General features: G+C 43.3%; 1 protein-coding gene across 1 annotated transcript; it reads left to right on the top strand.

Moving 5' to 3' along the window:
* The first annotated feature begins 317 nt into the window (after positions 1-317).
* On the top strand, positions 318-3,984 carry Npvf (neuropeptide VF precursor). Its single transcript, XM_057791021.1, has 3 exons — positions 318-485; positions 1,972-2,351; positions 3,846-3,984. Exons 1-3 carry the CDS (start codon positions 348-350, stop codon positions 3,895-3,897), a joined length of 570 nt encoding a protein of 189 aa, XP_057647004.1. The 5' UTR covers positions 318-347; the 3' UTR covers positions 3,898-3,984.
* The last annotated feature ends 13,407 nt before the right edge of the window (positions 3,985-17,391 follow it).

Genomic DNA, 17,391 nt, shown 5'->3' on the forward strand with positions numbered 1-17,391 from the left:
AAGCATCAAAAACAAAAGATTTCTTGTTTAAGCTCAGAGAAATAAAACATCCTGGTTGTTTGGAATCCTAATGACTGTTGCCCCAATCTTTCCTAATTAGGAGGGCCTTCATAATGAGGAAAATTCTTTTCAAAGTCAATGGATTTGCAAACACAAACATTGCTGTCCCCCTAGAATGAATTAGGCACATTCCTTACATGCATATTTCAGTTGCACACTCTAATTAATATTACTACTTGCAATGTGTGGAATTCATCTGTTACAGTATAAAAACACAGTGAGTTCCCGGCTCATAGGCTCATAGGCACCAGGCTGAACATACTAACTCAATTTTGGATTTAGAGAAAATGGACATTATTTCATCAAAACGATTCATTTTGTTGACTTTAGCCACTTTAAGCTTACTAACACCAAACATCTTCTGTACAGATGAATTAATGATGCCCAATTTTCACAGCCAAGAAAAGGATGACAAATATCTCCAGGTAAGTCTTAAAATCTACCTAATACAATGAACATTATAAGCATCCACACTAATATAACTGACAGTCTATATACATAAACACACTAATATAACTGACAGTCTATATACATAAACACACTAATATAACTGACATTCTATACATACACACTAATATAACTGACATTCTATACGTACACACTAATATAACTGACATTCTATATATACACACCAATATAACTGACATTCTGTGTGTACATACTAACGTAACTGACATTCTATACATACACACTAATATAAACTATGTACATGCACACCCTATTTGTCCTGAATCTAACGCTTTTGCAGACAGTAAGCAAAAAAAAAAGTTTATGATTTGTTTTATTTTTGATTTTGGTTTTCTGTCACACTTCAGCTTTTCTGTGACAATATATGATGTCACTTTAATAGAATCAACCTGATCTCTCCAATGACACTTACTGTACCCAGCATGGGATACTTAGCAAGGAAAAGGTGAATTGATCCATATCAGTTGACTCAAAGATGCATGCTTGTAACAGAGAGCTTTAGAAATAAGATCTGGATGCATTTCAGCTGGAAGCTTGTATGACAAGCACAACACTTGTGTTTTCTCCTTAGCAATTACAAGCTGGTAAGTTTGTGGTATCTTTAAATCTAGTTAAGCTGTCCATCCCTACATCAGGGAACTATGAGTTATATTTATTCTGGGTGTTTATATGTTCTGCAAAGTTTCTGGTTAGTATTATCACTTAGATTATAAGCAGAAAGTAATTATTACATTTTTAAATGTGGTTCAATGTTCAAGGTAGAACCAAGTCTAACTAAATATTCACTGTGCTTCAATATGAGCCCAGTGAGTAGGTTTCCTGGACGTACAGTAACTCACGCACTAAGTTGGGCTTGTCACTAAAAATGTAAATTGTAGTCTAATTAAAATGCAACTGGTTTTTTTGAAGCATGGTTTTAGAGTGGAACTTGGAATATGACAGAGAAGAGAAGAGAAAGAAACTCAATGGGACTGCCTAGAGGCCATGCCCTGGCTAGGCTAGATACAATTCTGTGTGCCATTTGACCTTTAAAGAGAGAGGTGACACACACGGCGTGTAAAGGGAATAGTGTTCTCCAAAGTCATAATATAAACGTATAAAATATTCCATAAACAATATGAATCAAAAACTTGAAAGAAAATAACTGCAATAAAATAAATGTTCGCCTCATTTCAATACTTCATTATATTCCTGCTGCTCTCGCTATGTATATTTTTATTAATATTTTATAGTTGTCTTACAATAGTCAAGGGACAGAGAAACTAGATTGCTTTAAGAAGTGTAATACAAATTATTTATTTAAAAATTCTGCATATAGGAACACAAACTTTGTTTATAGCTATAGCAAGTCTGCAGATTAAAGTCTGGATTTAAGTTAATTTAGGATTTAATCTATGGCTTGTAATAATAATAAATTATTTTAATTGCCATTTCTAATTATAGCCTAGAGGAATCCCAAAAGGGGAAAAGGAAAGAAGTGTCAGTTTTCAAGAACTAAAAGATTTGGGGGCAAAGAATGTTATTAAGATGAGTCCAGCCCCTGCCAACAAAGTGCCCCACTCAGCAGCCAACCTGCCCCTGAGATTTGGGAGGACCACGGAAGAGGGGAGAAGCCCCAGGGCTTGGGCCAACATGGAGGCAGGGATCTTGAACCGCGTTCCCAGCCTGCCCCAAAGGTTTGGGAGAACAACAGCCCGAAGCATCCCCAAGACACTGAGTCACTGGCTACAGAGATCCTTGCATCCACTGGCTGCCAGTGAGCTGCTCCACGCCATGACTTGCCAGCATCAAGAAATCCAGAGTCCTGGTGGGAAGCAACCGAGGTAAGTGTAGGAACGCGGGCCAGCTCCACGGTCAGAGAACTGGCAATGTGTACCCCGTACTGTCACAGCGGAGTGCTAAAAAAGCCAGCTTCTCAGAGGGACAAAGACAACACCCAAGTAAGCAAACACCTGTACATCCTGAGCTCTTCAAGGACGGGTGTAGGAAGACCGGTCACATGCTGCCAGCAGGCTGGCAACTCTGTAGGCCACACACTAAGTGCGTGCAATGGCAGGGTTGCAGATTTAGGCTCTGACATGTGGTTCAATGTTCCAGCTCACACCATCATCAGAGGGCAGGTGCAGGGACTCCCCCCTCCCCAACTACATCGGGATGGTGTGGGAGGAGATGGAATGTGGGCCTTACAGATGCCAGGCAGGTGCTCTGCCACGGAGCTACCACCATGCTGGCCAGGCAGGTGCTATGCATCTCGTTTTATAAATGAATCCTCCTACGACCATTCTTGTACTAATTAACAAATATTTGCTATCCACTACATATAAATCAGAGTATTAGTTATTATATAAGATTAGAAAATGTTATTTCTAATAGTGACTATATACTTTTAAAAAAAAAAAGTCTTTTGATATGAAGTACAAGTCAAGACTTTTGTTAAGAGCTGGAGAGGTGGGACTGCAGACTCTGTCAGAGGGGCTGTTTCAGAGTACACCTCATCTGCTGTTCCCAAGAAACTTACTGCCTTCTGACTTAAATGTTTAGGATCAGTTACCTTGGATAGACTTTCATTACTATAAATCCCATCATTTAATCTGCGGCCATATTCCTAGGGCCTAGACCTGTGACTGCCCCCTAGTAAGCCCTGGGTACTGGAGAGAGTGAATGACTGTCTGAAGAGCGGCTTTATGAATGTGCATCCATGAGAGAGAACCCCATGCCTCTGAATGTGCAGGCTGTGAGGAGGAGAGGGGTCATTTCCAAACTAAAGGCTGAGTGTAAGTGAAGGCCCTGAAGCAAGGCGAGCCAGAGAGAGCTGGGATCCCTTTTGCAGGACCAAAAGCAAGGAAAGAGGTTGGGGCAAGGGCAGAGGGTAGAGGGTGAACAAAACGCAGACAAATGGGGCCCAGACATGGGTAGGGGCCTCAGTCATTGGGAGATGGAGGATTGCTGCCATTTTTGCTGAAGCCCTGGGTTATAATACAAGATAGACTTGGACAGCCAAGTCAATGAAAAGTGCCCATCACAAATTCAAAATCCACCAGGATCTCATTCATTTCAATTGCAACCCTCTACAGCTAAAACATAAGTAAGTATCCTAAAATGCTTTTCTCCTTTGAGACGTCACCTCACTGTGTAGATCTGACTGGTCTGGAACTGGCTATAGACCACGCTGGGTTCACACTCAGAGAGATCCTCCTGCCTCTGCTTCCCAACTGCTGAGACCAGTGTACCTGCACACTCAGGATGGGCTGTATCTTTATGTACCTTGCTTGCTAGTGCTCTGATAGATGAGAACACTCTCTCCTGTTATATTTAAGGAGACAAGCATTCACGGAAACAGAAGATGCAGAAGGAAAACACGAAAAATAGGAAGCCTGGATCCCATCCTTCATCCCATCCTTCAAGATGCTATGAAGCTGTGACCTGTAGCCTAGACAGCTCTGTGGTGTTGACAAGGAAGAGCACCAGTTTTTCCTGTCAGTACAGGTTATGCTGACGGTTATTAACTAAGTCAAGACGGTTATCAACTTGTAATATAAAGTTGAAGTAACTTTTATCAGAATAAAACAATATTGCAAATAAAGATGCCTTTGTCTAATGAGGGGGGGAAGTAGGAGGGAGGAAGGAAAGGAGGGAGGGAGGAAGGGAGGGAGGGAGGAGGAAAGACGGAAGGAAGAAAAGGAAGGGAGGGAGGGAAGGAGGGAGGGAAGAAAAGGGGGAGGGAAGGAAGTAAAAAGGGAAGGAGGAAGGAGAAGAGAGGGAGGAAGGGAGGGAGAAAAGGAAAAAAGAGAGAAGGAGGGAGGGAAGGGCTGGAGGAGAAGAAGGAGAAGAGAAAAGAGAGAGGGAAGAAGGAAGGGAGAAGAGAAGGGAGGAAGGGAGGGAGAAGAGAGAGAGGAAGGGAGGGAACCACTGAGGGAGAGAGAAGAAGAGAATGAGAGAGAAACTGACCTACATGATCACACATTATAAAATCATGAACATGTCCCTTCCTCCCCATGCCCCCATCCAGCATTGAGTACTTCCTGCCTCTCTCTCACTAAGTCTGTGGGAACCTGCTGAGCGAGACCCACCTCCACCTCCAGCTCTGCCATCCAGCTGCTGAGATTATGGGTGTGGAGCTGCGGGAGGGGGGAGGGCTTTTTTCTATATTCATTTGAAGAAAAACCTCCCAGGGTGCAGAGACACAATCAGCCTTGGCTTCCTGCCAGCTCCTGTTCTCCCCTGAACCTATGAGGCCTAGCTAGGACACCCCTGGGCAGAGCCCCTGCCCATCTCCTTGGGTCTGTTTCTGCAGTCCATACCCTCAGGTCTGCAGAGCCCCATCAGACAGTCTGGTGCCCTCAGAGGTCAAGCCTGGGCTGCCTTGCCAGCACTACAGATGAGAGGAGGTTGCATCTCCCCTCGCTGCTCTCACACGTGGAGAAAATCCTACTCGAAAAAGGAAAAATATGTCTTGTACAAACACATACCTCTGTACGACATGGGGATTCTTCCTGCATGTTGCAAGGGAACTTCCTAATTAGACAAACACACAAAAATCATGTGCACAATTACACTTGTTAAAAAATTAAATAGAAGGATCACCTGACAGATAATATGGGGGAAAATTGGTGATTGACAAGGAAGTGGACCAAGTAACAAATCACTTGTGAACGTGTTTTAAAGTGATTTATCTGTGTCACTGTTAGGGAGTCTGTGACAGACTGGAGTTTAAAGCCAGACAGCTAGCTCTCTGTGTAATTTTATAGGACAGAGGAACCCTGAGACCATAGCTGGATAAAAGGGAGACCATGATAGGGGACAGGTTCAATGTCCTTGTATCTATATCCGGAAACTCACCTCTAATGTATCCCTAGCACTTCATTTAAAAATGTAAGCCTCTGATTTGATGGGAAACTACCTCAGCTGCGGTGTGGTGGGAGGAAACATGGTAACCTGGGAAACAGTCTGTCCCTTTCTCCAGAGTGTTCGGGTGGACAGAGAGTGAAAGGAATGCAGGGTGCCAGATGCTCATCCAGCTGTGTGAGGTTGCAGCTTCTCCAGTGAATTATTCGGGAAGCAGCACCAGGCTTCCACACTGCCTCAATCGCCGACCTGGGGGGCCTAGCTGCTGCTCACTTTCTTCCTACTGCTTCTCATTTGTTCTCGTGTACCCTCCTATTGCCAGAAAGAAAGGCCCAGGCACCTTTCCAGTAAAAACGTGGTGCATACACCGGTCACAGAAGAACAGGAAAGGTTTCTATGGCGCTTCAGCGTCCCAGGGAATTGCCCGGAAGTCTTACAACATCCCCCGCCACACACACACACACACACACGCAGACACAGACATAGACCCCATGAGCAACACTGAGGCTTGAGAGACTAAAGCTGCGGTTCTCCTTCCTGCTATACAGTACCATGTGGACTCTGAGAGCCAGGATGATCTGAGAACTGAGAAAGTCACCTTTTAATCCGTTGTAGCTGCGCCAGCAGTCACTCCATGCGGTCCCTTTACCGCCTCTTTCCTGCTGTTTAACGTCTACTCTCACATCTGTCCCTGGAGGACTTGTTTGTGTAGCACATCACCCCGTTAGATCTCAGGGCAGCCTTTCTGGATTCACTGCGTTCTTCCCAACAGCTATTCTCTCCTGTGCCCGCGCTTCCATGAGTCCTCATCAGTGCTGAGCAGATGACAGCACTGTGCTCTTGAGCCTCCAAAAGTGTGGGTTAAATCATGTCTTTTTAAAATCTGGCACCCAGTTTGAAGATTTTCTTATAGCAATAGAAAATAAGACCTGCCCCTTTCAAAGGTTATGACCCCTATTATCTCCTGCAACCCTCCAAAACTACTGCCAAATATCCAGCCCATAAACAAGCATAAGCTGTTCAGACCATGGCACTTGGCTTCCAGGCAGAGGGAGCTACAGCAGGGACCCTCCAGGTCTCTCATCTGCGGGCCTTTGTTGCTCACCCCAGAGTGGCTTCATGGACCTGTAACCTGTGCAGTTTCACAGGGTCCGAGGCTTGATGCTAAAGTTTGGAAATGATTTGAATGTGATCCTCAAGGGTTCATGTGTTGGCGGCTGAGGCCCCATTGTGGGTGTATGGAGATGTAAGCTGAGCCTGGTGGGGAGGGGAGCGGTCATAGGTCACTGGAGGACCACTTCAAAGAGCATTAGAGACGTAGTCATGAAACTCCTGGATGAGTTTTTAGGTCACACAGACCTCTATGTATACTCTTTTTTATTTTGTGGTACTGGAAAACAAACCCAGGGCCTGGCACTTTCCTGTTTGACTACATCAGGGAAGTAGGATGGAGAAGAGGTGTACAAAAATCTATGTACTTCCCCTGGCCCTGGCTGGAAATCTACCAGATGCCATGAACTTTGCTCTTCAAGAACTATCAGTCTGACTGATAAATGGGACCTCCTGAAACTGAAAGGCTTTCAACCTGTAGAAGAATGAAATAGATCCATATCTATCACCATGCACAAAACTCAAGTCCAAATGGATTAAAGACCTCAATATCAGTCCAAACACACTGAACCTGATAGAAGAGAAAGTGGGAAGTACTCTACAACACATGGGCACAGGAGATCACTTCCTACGTATAACCCCAGCAGCACAGACATTAAGGGCATCATTGAATAAATGGGACCTCCTGAGACTGAGAAGCTTCTGTAAAGCAAAGAACACTGTCACTAAGACAAAAAGGCAACCCACTGACTGGGAGAAGATCTTCACCAACCCTGCAACTGACAAAGGTCTGATCTCCAAAATATATAAAGAACTCAAGAAACTAGACCGTAAAAGGCTAATCAACCCAATTATAAAATGGGGCAGTGAGTTGAACAGAGAATTCTCAACAGAAGAAGTTCAAATGGCCAAAAGACACTTAAGGTCATGCTCAACTTCTTTAGTGATCAGGGAAATGCAAATTAAAACAACTTTAAGATACCATCTTACACCTGTCAGAATGGCTAAAATCAAAAACACCAATGATAGCCTTTGCTGGAGAGGTTGTGGAGAAAGGGGTACACTCATCCATTGCTGGTGGGAATGCAAACTTGTGCAACCACTTTTGAAAGCAGTGTAGCAGTTTCTCAGGAAATTCGGGATCAACCTACCCCTGGACCCAGCAATACCACTCTTGGAATATACCCAAAAGATGTCCTATCATACAACAAAAGTATATGCTCAATTATGTTCATAGCAGCATTGTTTGTAATAGTCAGAACCTGGAAACAACCTAGATGCCCTTCAATGGAAGAATGGATGAAGAAAGTATGGAATATATACATATTAGAGTACTACTCAGCAGTAAAAAAACAATGACTTCCTGAATTTTGCATGCAAATGGGCGGAAATAGAAAACACTATCCTGAGTGAGGTAAGCCAGACCCAAAAAGAGGAACATGGGATGTACTCCCTCATATTTGGTTTCTAACCATAAATAAAGGACATTGAGCCTATAATTCGTGATCCTAGAGAAGCTAAATAAGAAGGTGAACCCAAAGAAAAACATATAGGCATCCTCCTGAATATTAACCTTCATCAGGCGAAGAAAGGAGACAGAGACCCACACTGGAGCACCAGACTGAAATCTCAAGGTTCAAATCAGGAGCAGAAGGAGAGAGAGCACGAGCAAGGAACTCAGGACTGCGAGGGGTGCACCCACACACTGAGACAATGGGAATGTTCTATCAGGAACTCACCAAGGCCAGCTGGCCTGGGTCTGAAAAAGCATAGGATAAAACCGGATTCGCTGAACATAGTGGACAATGAGGACTGCTGAGAAGTCAAAAACAATGGCACTGAGTTTTGATCCTACTGCATGTACTGGCTTTGTGGGAGCCTAGACAGTTTGGATGCTCACCTTACTAGACCTGGATTGAGGTGGGTGGTCCTTGGACTTCCCACAGGGCAGGGAACCCTGATTGGTCTTTGGGCTGATGAGGGAGGGGGACTTGGATGGGGGAGGGGGAGGGAAATGGGAGGCGGTGGCGGGGAAGAGGCAGAAATCTTTAATAAAGAAATAAATAAATTTTTAAAAAAAAGAAACTGAAAGGCTTCTGTAAGGCAAAGGACACTGTCAATAAGACAAAACAGCAGCCCACAAAATGGGAAAGGATTCCAACCCTGCATCAGACAGAAAACTAATCTCCAAAATATGTAAAGAACTCAAGAAACTAGACACCAGAATACCAAATAATCCAATTTAAAATGGGGTACAGACTTAAAAAGAGAATTCTCAACAGAATAATCTCAAATGACCAAGAAACACCTAAAGAATTGTTCAGCTATCAGGGAAATGTAAATCAAAATGACTCTGATTACACCTGTCAGAATGGCTAAGATCAAAAATGCTAATGACAGCCTATGTTGGAGAGGATATGGAGTAAGGGGAGCATTCCTCCATTGCTGGTGGGAATGCAAACTTGTACAGTCACTTTGGAAACCAGTATGGGGGTTTTTAGAAAATTGTTTATCAATCTACCTCAAGACTCAACTATATCAATCTATACCCAAAGGATACACACTCATACCACAAGGACATTTGCTCAACTGTGTTCATAGCACCATTACTTACAATAGCCAGAACCTGGAAACAACCTAGATGTCCCTCAACTGAAGAATGAACAAAGAAAATGTGGTACATTTACACAATGGAGTATTACTCAGTGGTAAAAAGAAATGACATCTTGAAATTTGCAGCAAAATGGATAGAACTAGAAAAAAAATCATCCTGAGTGAGGTACCTCAGACCCAGAAAGACAAACATGGTATGTACTCACTCATAAGTGGATATTAGATGTAAAGCAAAGAATAACCAGGCTACAATCCACAGCCCCAGAGAAGCTAGGTAACAAGTAGGACCCTAAGAGGGACACGTTGATTTCCCTGGGAAAGGGAAATAAATGAGATCTCCGGGGTAAACTGGCAGGGGGTGGGGTGTGGAAACATGAGGGATTTGATTGTTTGAGTTGGGGGCAGGATGGAGAGGGAGAAAGAGACTTCTTGATAGAAGAGGCCATTTTGGGGTTAGGGAGAAACTTGATGCCAGGGAAACTCCCAGAAATCCACAAGACTAAGACTAAGGCTCCTGACTATAGTAGAGAGGGTGCCTAAACGCTATGGCCTTTTCCTGGTGAGTAACCTACTTGTCATCAGAGAGCCTTCATCCAGTAAGTGATGGAAGCAGATGAAAAGATGTACAGCCAAGCATTGAGCCAAGTCTGGGAGTCCAGTTGCAGAGAGGGAGCAGGGATTGTATGAGCAAGAGATGTCAAGATCATGATGGAGGAACCTACAGAGATAGCTGACCTGAGCTTGTGGGAGCTCATGGACTCTGGACCAAAAGCTAGGGGCTCCTACAGTGGGATCAGGACTTGTCCCTGGTGCATGAACTGGCTTTTTTGGAACCTGTTCCCCATGCTGGGTTGCCTCTCCCAGCCTTGATGCAGGGGGAGGATCTTGGTCCTGCCTCAACTTGATATGCCATGCCTTGATGACTCCTATGGGCGGTCTGGCCTTTTCTGAACAGAGGAGTAGAAGGAGGTAGAGAGGCAGGAGGTGGGTAGACAGAATGGGAGGAGAAGAGGGAAAGAAAACTATGGTTGGTATGTAAAATAAATGACAAAAATTAATTTAAAAAAAGAACAAAAAGTCGGGTGGGGGTGGTGCATGCCTTTAATCCCAGCACTCCGGAGGCAGAGGCAGGCAGATCTCTGTGAGTTTGAGGCTAGTCTGGTCTACAAAAGCTAGTTCCAAGACAGAATCCAAAGCTACTGAGAAACCTTGTCTCAAAAAAAAAGAAAGAAAAGAAAGAAAGAAGGAAGGAAGGAAGGAAGGAAGGAAGGAAGGAAGGAAGGAAGAAAGAAAGAAAGAAAGAAAGAAAGAAAGAAAGAAAGAAAGAAAGAAAGAAAGAAAGAAAGAAAGAAAAGGTAGTCTGTAGCAAGCTTTCTTGTCGAACTATCTTTGGGCAGCCAGTTCACAAATAATGACCTGGAGACTTATTATGAATTAATGAAAACTTGGCATTTAGCTTAGGTTTGTCTCAACTAGCTCTTATAACTTAAGTTAATCCATATTTTTAATCCATGTTCTGCCACGTGTCATTACTTCTCTTTCATCTTGCACTTCCTGTCTCCTCTCCATGTCTGCTTTGACACTCCAGCTTTCTTCCCAGAGTCCTCTCTGTCCCCGAAGTCCTGCCTACCCTCTTTTAAGCTACTGGCCATTCAGCTTTTATTACAACAATCACAGCCATACATTTTCACACAGTGTACAAATATCCCACAATATTTGTCTGCCATTATCGTTATTATTTTTTATTTTATATGGGTGTTTTGCCTACATGTGTGTCTGTGTACCACAGGCATGCCTGGCACTGACAGAGGCCAGAAGAGGACATCGGATGCCCTAGAAGTGGACTTACTGTTTTGAACTGCCATGTAGGTGCTGGGAATCGAACCTGGGTGCTCTGAAGAGTAGCAAGTGCTCTTAATCACTGAACCATCTCCCAGCCCTCTTTGGCCTTTCTAAGGAAAACATACACCACGCTTAATTAACTTGATTTATTACTTCCACCTTAGAAAAAACAATAACATCTCATTGAACCCTACAAATATACTCAACCATAATTTTTCTATGTATAATAAAAAAGAGACTCAAAATTAGGAAAAATAAGCACATATACACACATACAAAGCCTTGGTCCTAGGGTAAGCAGTATCTCAATTGGTATTCAGAGTTTATTAACCACCCCCACCACCCCACCCCATCCTCGCCTCGCCCGAGTTTGGAGACCACAGGGTGGGTGAGCTAGCAGCTTCCTTCCGGTCTCTGTGCTTCCTCTCAGTCAGGCTGAGAAGACCGTTCTGGGCAGGCTGGATGGATTCTCAAAACCAGAGGCTAGACCTTTGCCTGTAACCCTAGTGTCTCCCATAATCCCTTTCCCAGGCTGCCCTGGACAGAGTCCTGGAGCCTGGATTTCCACCCCACACACCCCATTTCTCCTCCGGGGACCCCTGAGTAGGAAGGGCTTAAGTCACTTTCTCTCAGGAAGCCCGCAGCTTGCCACAGCTTGCCAGGCCCAGCTCACCCTCCCAACTTAGGCAGGATTTCAAGGTGACTCTTACCTGCTCCCCAGGCCTCTAACTTTTGGAGTCTTTGTATCTCTAAACTACACGAAACACATTTCCTCAAAAAAGGGAAGAAAAGGCTCAGGTAGGGGGAATTGATAGCAAGGTACGTAGGGACTCCCTTGGGGGAAAAAAAAACTTTCACCAAACCTAAGTGCTCTCCTTTCTATCTCTGCGTGAGAGAGGGATCTAGACTCAGTGTAACTAACTTTCAACCTCGTCTTACAGCTAGTTATCTGCACTGGAAATTTGACAGCTATTGAATGTTGATGTTTCAGGGAAGGCTTCACCTTTGACCTCCTGCAGTGCAGGGGAATGGCTTCTAGGAAGGAGCACTGACAGCTGCTAGGAGGGTACTTACTCTGACTCCTTAGCAGGGCCCAGATTTTCCTAGAGAGTGCAGAGTTCCTGGAAATTTCATAGAGATCTTTTTATTTTAAGTATGAGTGTTTTGGTTGTATGTATGTGTGCCATGCGCATCCCTGGTACCCGTGGAGATCAGAAGAACCCAGACCATCTACAAGAGCAAGCGCTCATAACCACTGCATCTTCTCTCCAGCCCTATCAGGAGAGATTTTGATCCCAAAAAGAATCATGGCGACAGATTCTTCTTCTAGCGTAGAGGGCTTCAGGGAAAGCTGGGCCTGGGCCCATCTGATACAGCGATGATCTTCACGGAAGTGATTTTTCTGCGTGGCCTCAGCACCACATTCCATACATCATACTATGACAATGACTTCAGAAAATAGAAAAAAAAAGGAAAAAAGTGTCCTGATTCTGGGCAATTCCTCATGAGAAAAATGAAAGACCGGTGCTCACCTAACTGTGACCAAGGAAATGGAATAGGCCAGAAAGTGAATATCCTGGCTCCTATGTCCTGTGTGCTTTTTTTTTTTTTTTAACCTTCTTAAAGATGTGCTTGGGACATCTCATGGTCCCCCTCCTTTTGAAGTTATCACAGGAAGTTACCACACTGCATAGTGGGAAAACCAAGCTGCAAGCTAGTTTCTGAAAACCCTGGCTTCTGTACCTGTGTCTATGTAAATTCCTTCATCAGGAAAGCCTGTTTCCTATCAACCAGAATCCCTGGAGACAGGTCAAATTTGGATACAGGAACATACAACAGAAAACCTAAATAATACTGTTCTAACCAAGAAAGACTTCCTTCTTCTCACACAAAAATGTATGGAAAAAAAAAGTAAGTCCTGAGTTGGTGCTATTAATCCCACTGGTAGAAAATAAGACCACTATCATGATTTGAAGCCAAATTTGTAGCAAGCTTTAATTAGATACTGGCCAGGTGGATGGGTTGTGGCCACGTCCCTCTGTTTCCCTAGAAAAAAATGGCCCCAAATCAAGTTTTGCAGCAGCTTATTTCCCATCAGGCCAGATCAGGGACAAGCATACATCCCAGCGTATTTCCTGCCTGTGAACCTCCTGTCCACACGTGATCAAGTACATCCGGAGCAGATGGGTCAAACAAACTTGTTTAGCGGAGTGAAAAACAAACACCTGACTTGTTACCTCCTGTAATAGCCTCCAGCATTTCCGGAACCGTCTGTCCTTAGGCCGTGGGATGGCTGTAGCTCTAAATTCAGGAGGATTCCGTTAGGAAAGATTACCCAGCAAGCACCTTCCCTCTTCATTATTCCCAGTTCACACCAACTTCCCAGTTATTAGCGGATGCAGCACCTGGACTGCTTATCAGATGGTGCATGTTTCATTCACTGTTGTGTTCTTTAAACTGAGGGAGTTTCTGGGGGCTGGAGAGATGGCTCGGAGATTAAAAGCACTGGCTGCTCTTCCAGAGGTCCTGAGTTCAATTCCCAGCAAACACATGGTGGCTCACAAGCATCCATAATGAGATCTGGTGCCCTCTTCTGGCCTGCAGACACACGTGCAGGCAGAGTATACAAAATAAATAAATAATAAATAAATTGGGACGATTTTGCTTACCTCTTGAAATTAACTTTTATTGTGAAAAATATCATATAACATAACATTTAGCATCTTAACCCCCTATAAGTTTACAATTCAATAGATTAAATATATTTCACTAGTCTTTTTCTGGAGTCTGATTCTATTCTTTATATGCATGCTGATACAATTTGAGCATATGCAAAAAAAAATTTAAAAACAAATAATCATCCCATGAAAACAACAAGGTTGATGGTTTTCAAAAGGCCTGGACTCTATTATCCTCCATCATCCAAAAATGTTAGAACTAGCCGGGCGGTGGTGGCGCACGCCTTTAATCCCAGCACTCGGGAGGCAGAGGCAGGCGGATCTCTGTGAGTTCGAGACCAGCCCAGTCTATAAGAGCTAGTTCCAGGACAGGCTCCAAAACCACAGAGAAACCCTGTCTCGAAAAACAAAACAAACAAACAAAAAAAATGTTAGAACTTTCCACCTAAATATTTTCCTTTCACTGTCTTTAAGCATGTCTTGAAGGAGGCTATGTTGTCAATATTGTCTCTCCCCTTTTAGTCACTCATGGCTCTTGACATACTCAGCAGACCTGGGTCCCAGCTCAGGGCTGGTAAGGAAATACCCGGAAGAGCACAGCTTTCTGGGAGCAGTTGGCTATGAGGAGACCTTTCAGGATGGCCTTGACAATGAGGAGTCTGATTAGTTCGATTTCCTTAAAAAATGAAAGCCATGATGGCTTGTGTGCCATTTCACAACACTCTCCCTTGAACTTTAGAACTCGCTCATTGCATTACTTCCCATGTGCTTCATGTTGAAGTCAATTAAAATTAAAAACTTTGCGCTTGATTTCTGAGGCTCTGCATTAACAACTAGCCCAAAAGATGCCCAAAGACAACCACTGAGAGCATTCCATACAGAATGCATCCTGGCATTCTCCCCTCACAACATACAATGAATGTGATGCCTATCATCCTAATTGCAGCTAAGGAAATAGCAAGAATTATTTATTACCCATATCCTCATCCTCAATCTAGGAACTGAAATATGAAAGGAGCCAAACAGGAAAATCACTATTCGAATCAGGAATAAAACTAAATTATAGCTAGATTGACGTCAAATTAACATTCTCTTTGTAGAAATCGAAAAACATTAGTTTAATCCTGAAGGGAAAATATCACAAAATTGATTTTACTTCTTGCCCAGATTTCTAGGCACTGGTACAGTGTGGTTAATAAAGCAGAATTTATTGTTCCTCCGTTGTAAAAAAATGCAATAAAAGTAATTAGCTATGGCAATGCATCACACAGTTTTCACACTTTCAAAAAGAATTGTGTCTTTTCCCTTTGTAATTTGAAACAGTGATGCGGAGTCAACATGGCAAAATTACTTTTAACCACTGGGGGGCAGAAGATGTTTCCCATCTGTATGTTACCAACCTTAAGTTCTTAAGCCGAAAGGGCAATCTCCACTAGAGCAAAAGGTCTTTAGGTCTTTAGGTCTCCCTGTGTGTGCACAGCACACTGCACATGCAATGCTAGGTTGGTGGTCTTAGGGGCTTTTAAACTTTAAACTAGTAGATAGTCTCCGTCATTTAACAGATCATAGGAGGTGAAGGTGAATGTCCCTCTGAGTCTAGCACATCCTCCAGAAGAGCCCGAGTGCTTAAACCAGGCTAATACCCCCTGAGCACAAGCAAGGTTCTTTCTATGTCAAAATATCAGCAATGTGCCAAGCAGTGGTGGCACATGCCTTTAATCCCAGCACTCAGGAGGCAGAGGCTTATGGATCTCTGAATTCGAGGCCTGCCTGGTCTACAGAGTGAATTCCAGGGCAGTCAGGGTTACACGGACAACCCTGTCTTGAAAAACAAACTTCAGATATTATAGTAAGTGAAGCCAGACAGACAGAAAATAAAATATGGCAAGAACTCTTACATATGGAATCTAAATTGGGTTCTTTCTATTCTTTAAAAATTAACCAGTCAGCTGAGCATAGTGGCACAGGCCTTTAACCCCAGCACTCAGAAAGTAGTGGCAGGTGGATCTCTGTGAGTCTTAGGACACTACAAGGAGATCTCCAGGACAGCCAAAAGTACAAAGAGAGACAATGTCTCAGAACTAAACAAACAAACAGAAACTACCCAGTCTTCAGATATATATTATATATTCAGATATAACAAAAATGGGCTAAAACAACTACTCAAGAGAAAAATATTCTCATTAAGAAATCATTCAAGAGGCTGGAGAGATGGCTCAGAGGTTAAGAACACTGCCTCCTCTTCCAGATGTTCAGAGTTCAATTCCCAGAAACCACATGGTGGCTCACAACCATCTGTAATGAGATCTGGTGCCTTCTTCTGACCTGCAGACATACATGCAGGCAGAGAATGCTGTATATAATAAATAAATAAATAGATTTTAAAAAAAAAAGTCATTCAAAGGGGCTCACGAGCCACACTAGTCCCCAAGGACTCCTGCCAATTGGTGGTTGGGTGGGAGAGGGGATGTCACTTTCTTCAGTGGTGTAGGCACTGACAAGTTGCCAGTGCTCCAGAAGGGTAAGGCTTGATGGGGCGGAGAAAGGCTTCAGTAGAAGCAGGGAACGGATGAGAGAGGGTAATGGTGGTGAGGATGACTATACTCCAAAGACACAATGAGGGAAAGGCGTTTGACTCCTTTGCAGAGTGATCTTCAAGGCAGACTAGGCATGCGCACTAGTTGTCTTCCTGGTGAGTAGACACACACCCGAGACCAAGGAGGTGCAAAAGTTCAGCTTTTAAATGTAAATTTTTAAAAAGCACTGGCAGGGTCTTTACATCTTCTAGGCAAGGAATAAGATCCAATTTTTCTTCATTTAAGAAATATTCTTACCTGTCAAGAAGTTCCCTCTAGAACTTAATTCGTTTTCCAAATGCCGCTTTGTTAAAGGTCTGTACAAGATTTAAAGGAAAGGTTATAGACTATAATTCAATCTTTAAATTATTATATATGTCCTGAAAGTTCTGTAAGTGAAGATAAATAGTCTCATCATGATCCGGAATTTTTGTCAACCCAGATACAATATTCTAGGCATATTTCTTTCCCTTTCTAAATTTTTACCTTCCCTGTGTGAAGGACTGCTAGGATAGGAAAATTAGCAGGAGATCAAACTGTCTGAAGCACAAAGGTGGCGTGAGGATGTTAATGACACCAGCAGTCATTGCATATCTGAGCATCCAATCACTGTGACTAGCCATAAGCAGGTCGCTTGTGCTGGTGTGAGTCACACATATTACCTATTGACTGAGGCAAACAGGTTAAACCACAAGAGTTAGGGATCAAGCGTGCTGGTCAAACATGTCGAGTGAATCCTGATATTGTCTCAGACAGCCTTTCAGAGGAGAGGCATTTCCAAAGAACGGCTCTTTTGAAAAGATAAAACTGTATCCCTTTCCTCGAAGTTTTAGTTGAGAAACTCAATGGTAAAAATAATTACATTTCTCAGGGGCTGGAGAGATGGCTCAGCGGTTAGGAGCACTGACTGCTCTTCCAGAGGACCCAGGTTCAATTCCTAGCACCCACATGGCTGCTCATAGCTGTCTGGAACTTCTGTTCCAGCGGATCTGCTGCCCTTGCACAAACATTACCTGTAGGCAAAATACCAGTGTACATAAAATAAAAATAAATACACTTTTTAAAATTACATTTCTCTACCTTTTACACTCATTTGAATTAAAATAAAATTAAATTAAAATTAAAATGTACTACAACCTGGAGGTTATAGCCATATTGTTAGAGGCTTGCCCCTTTAAAACAATGATTGCTCTTAAGAA

This window comes from Chionomys nivalis, chromosome 1 (assembly GCF_950005125.1).
Source record: "Chionomys nivalis chromosome 1, mChiNiv1.1, whole genome shotgun sequence".
NCBI lineage: Eukaryota > Metazoa > Chordata > Mammalia > Rodentia > Cricetidae > Chionomys > Chionomys nivalis.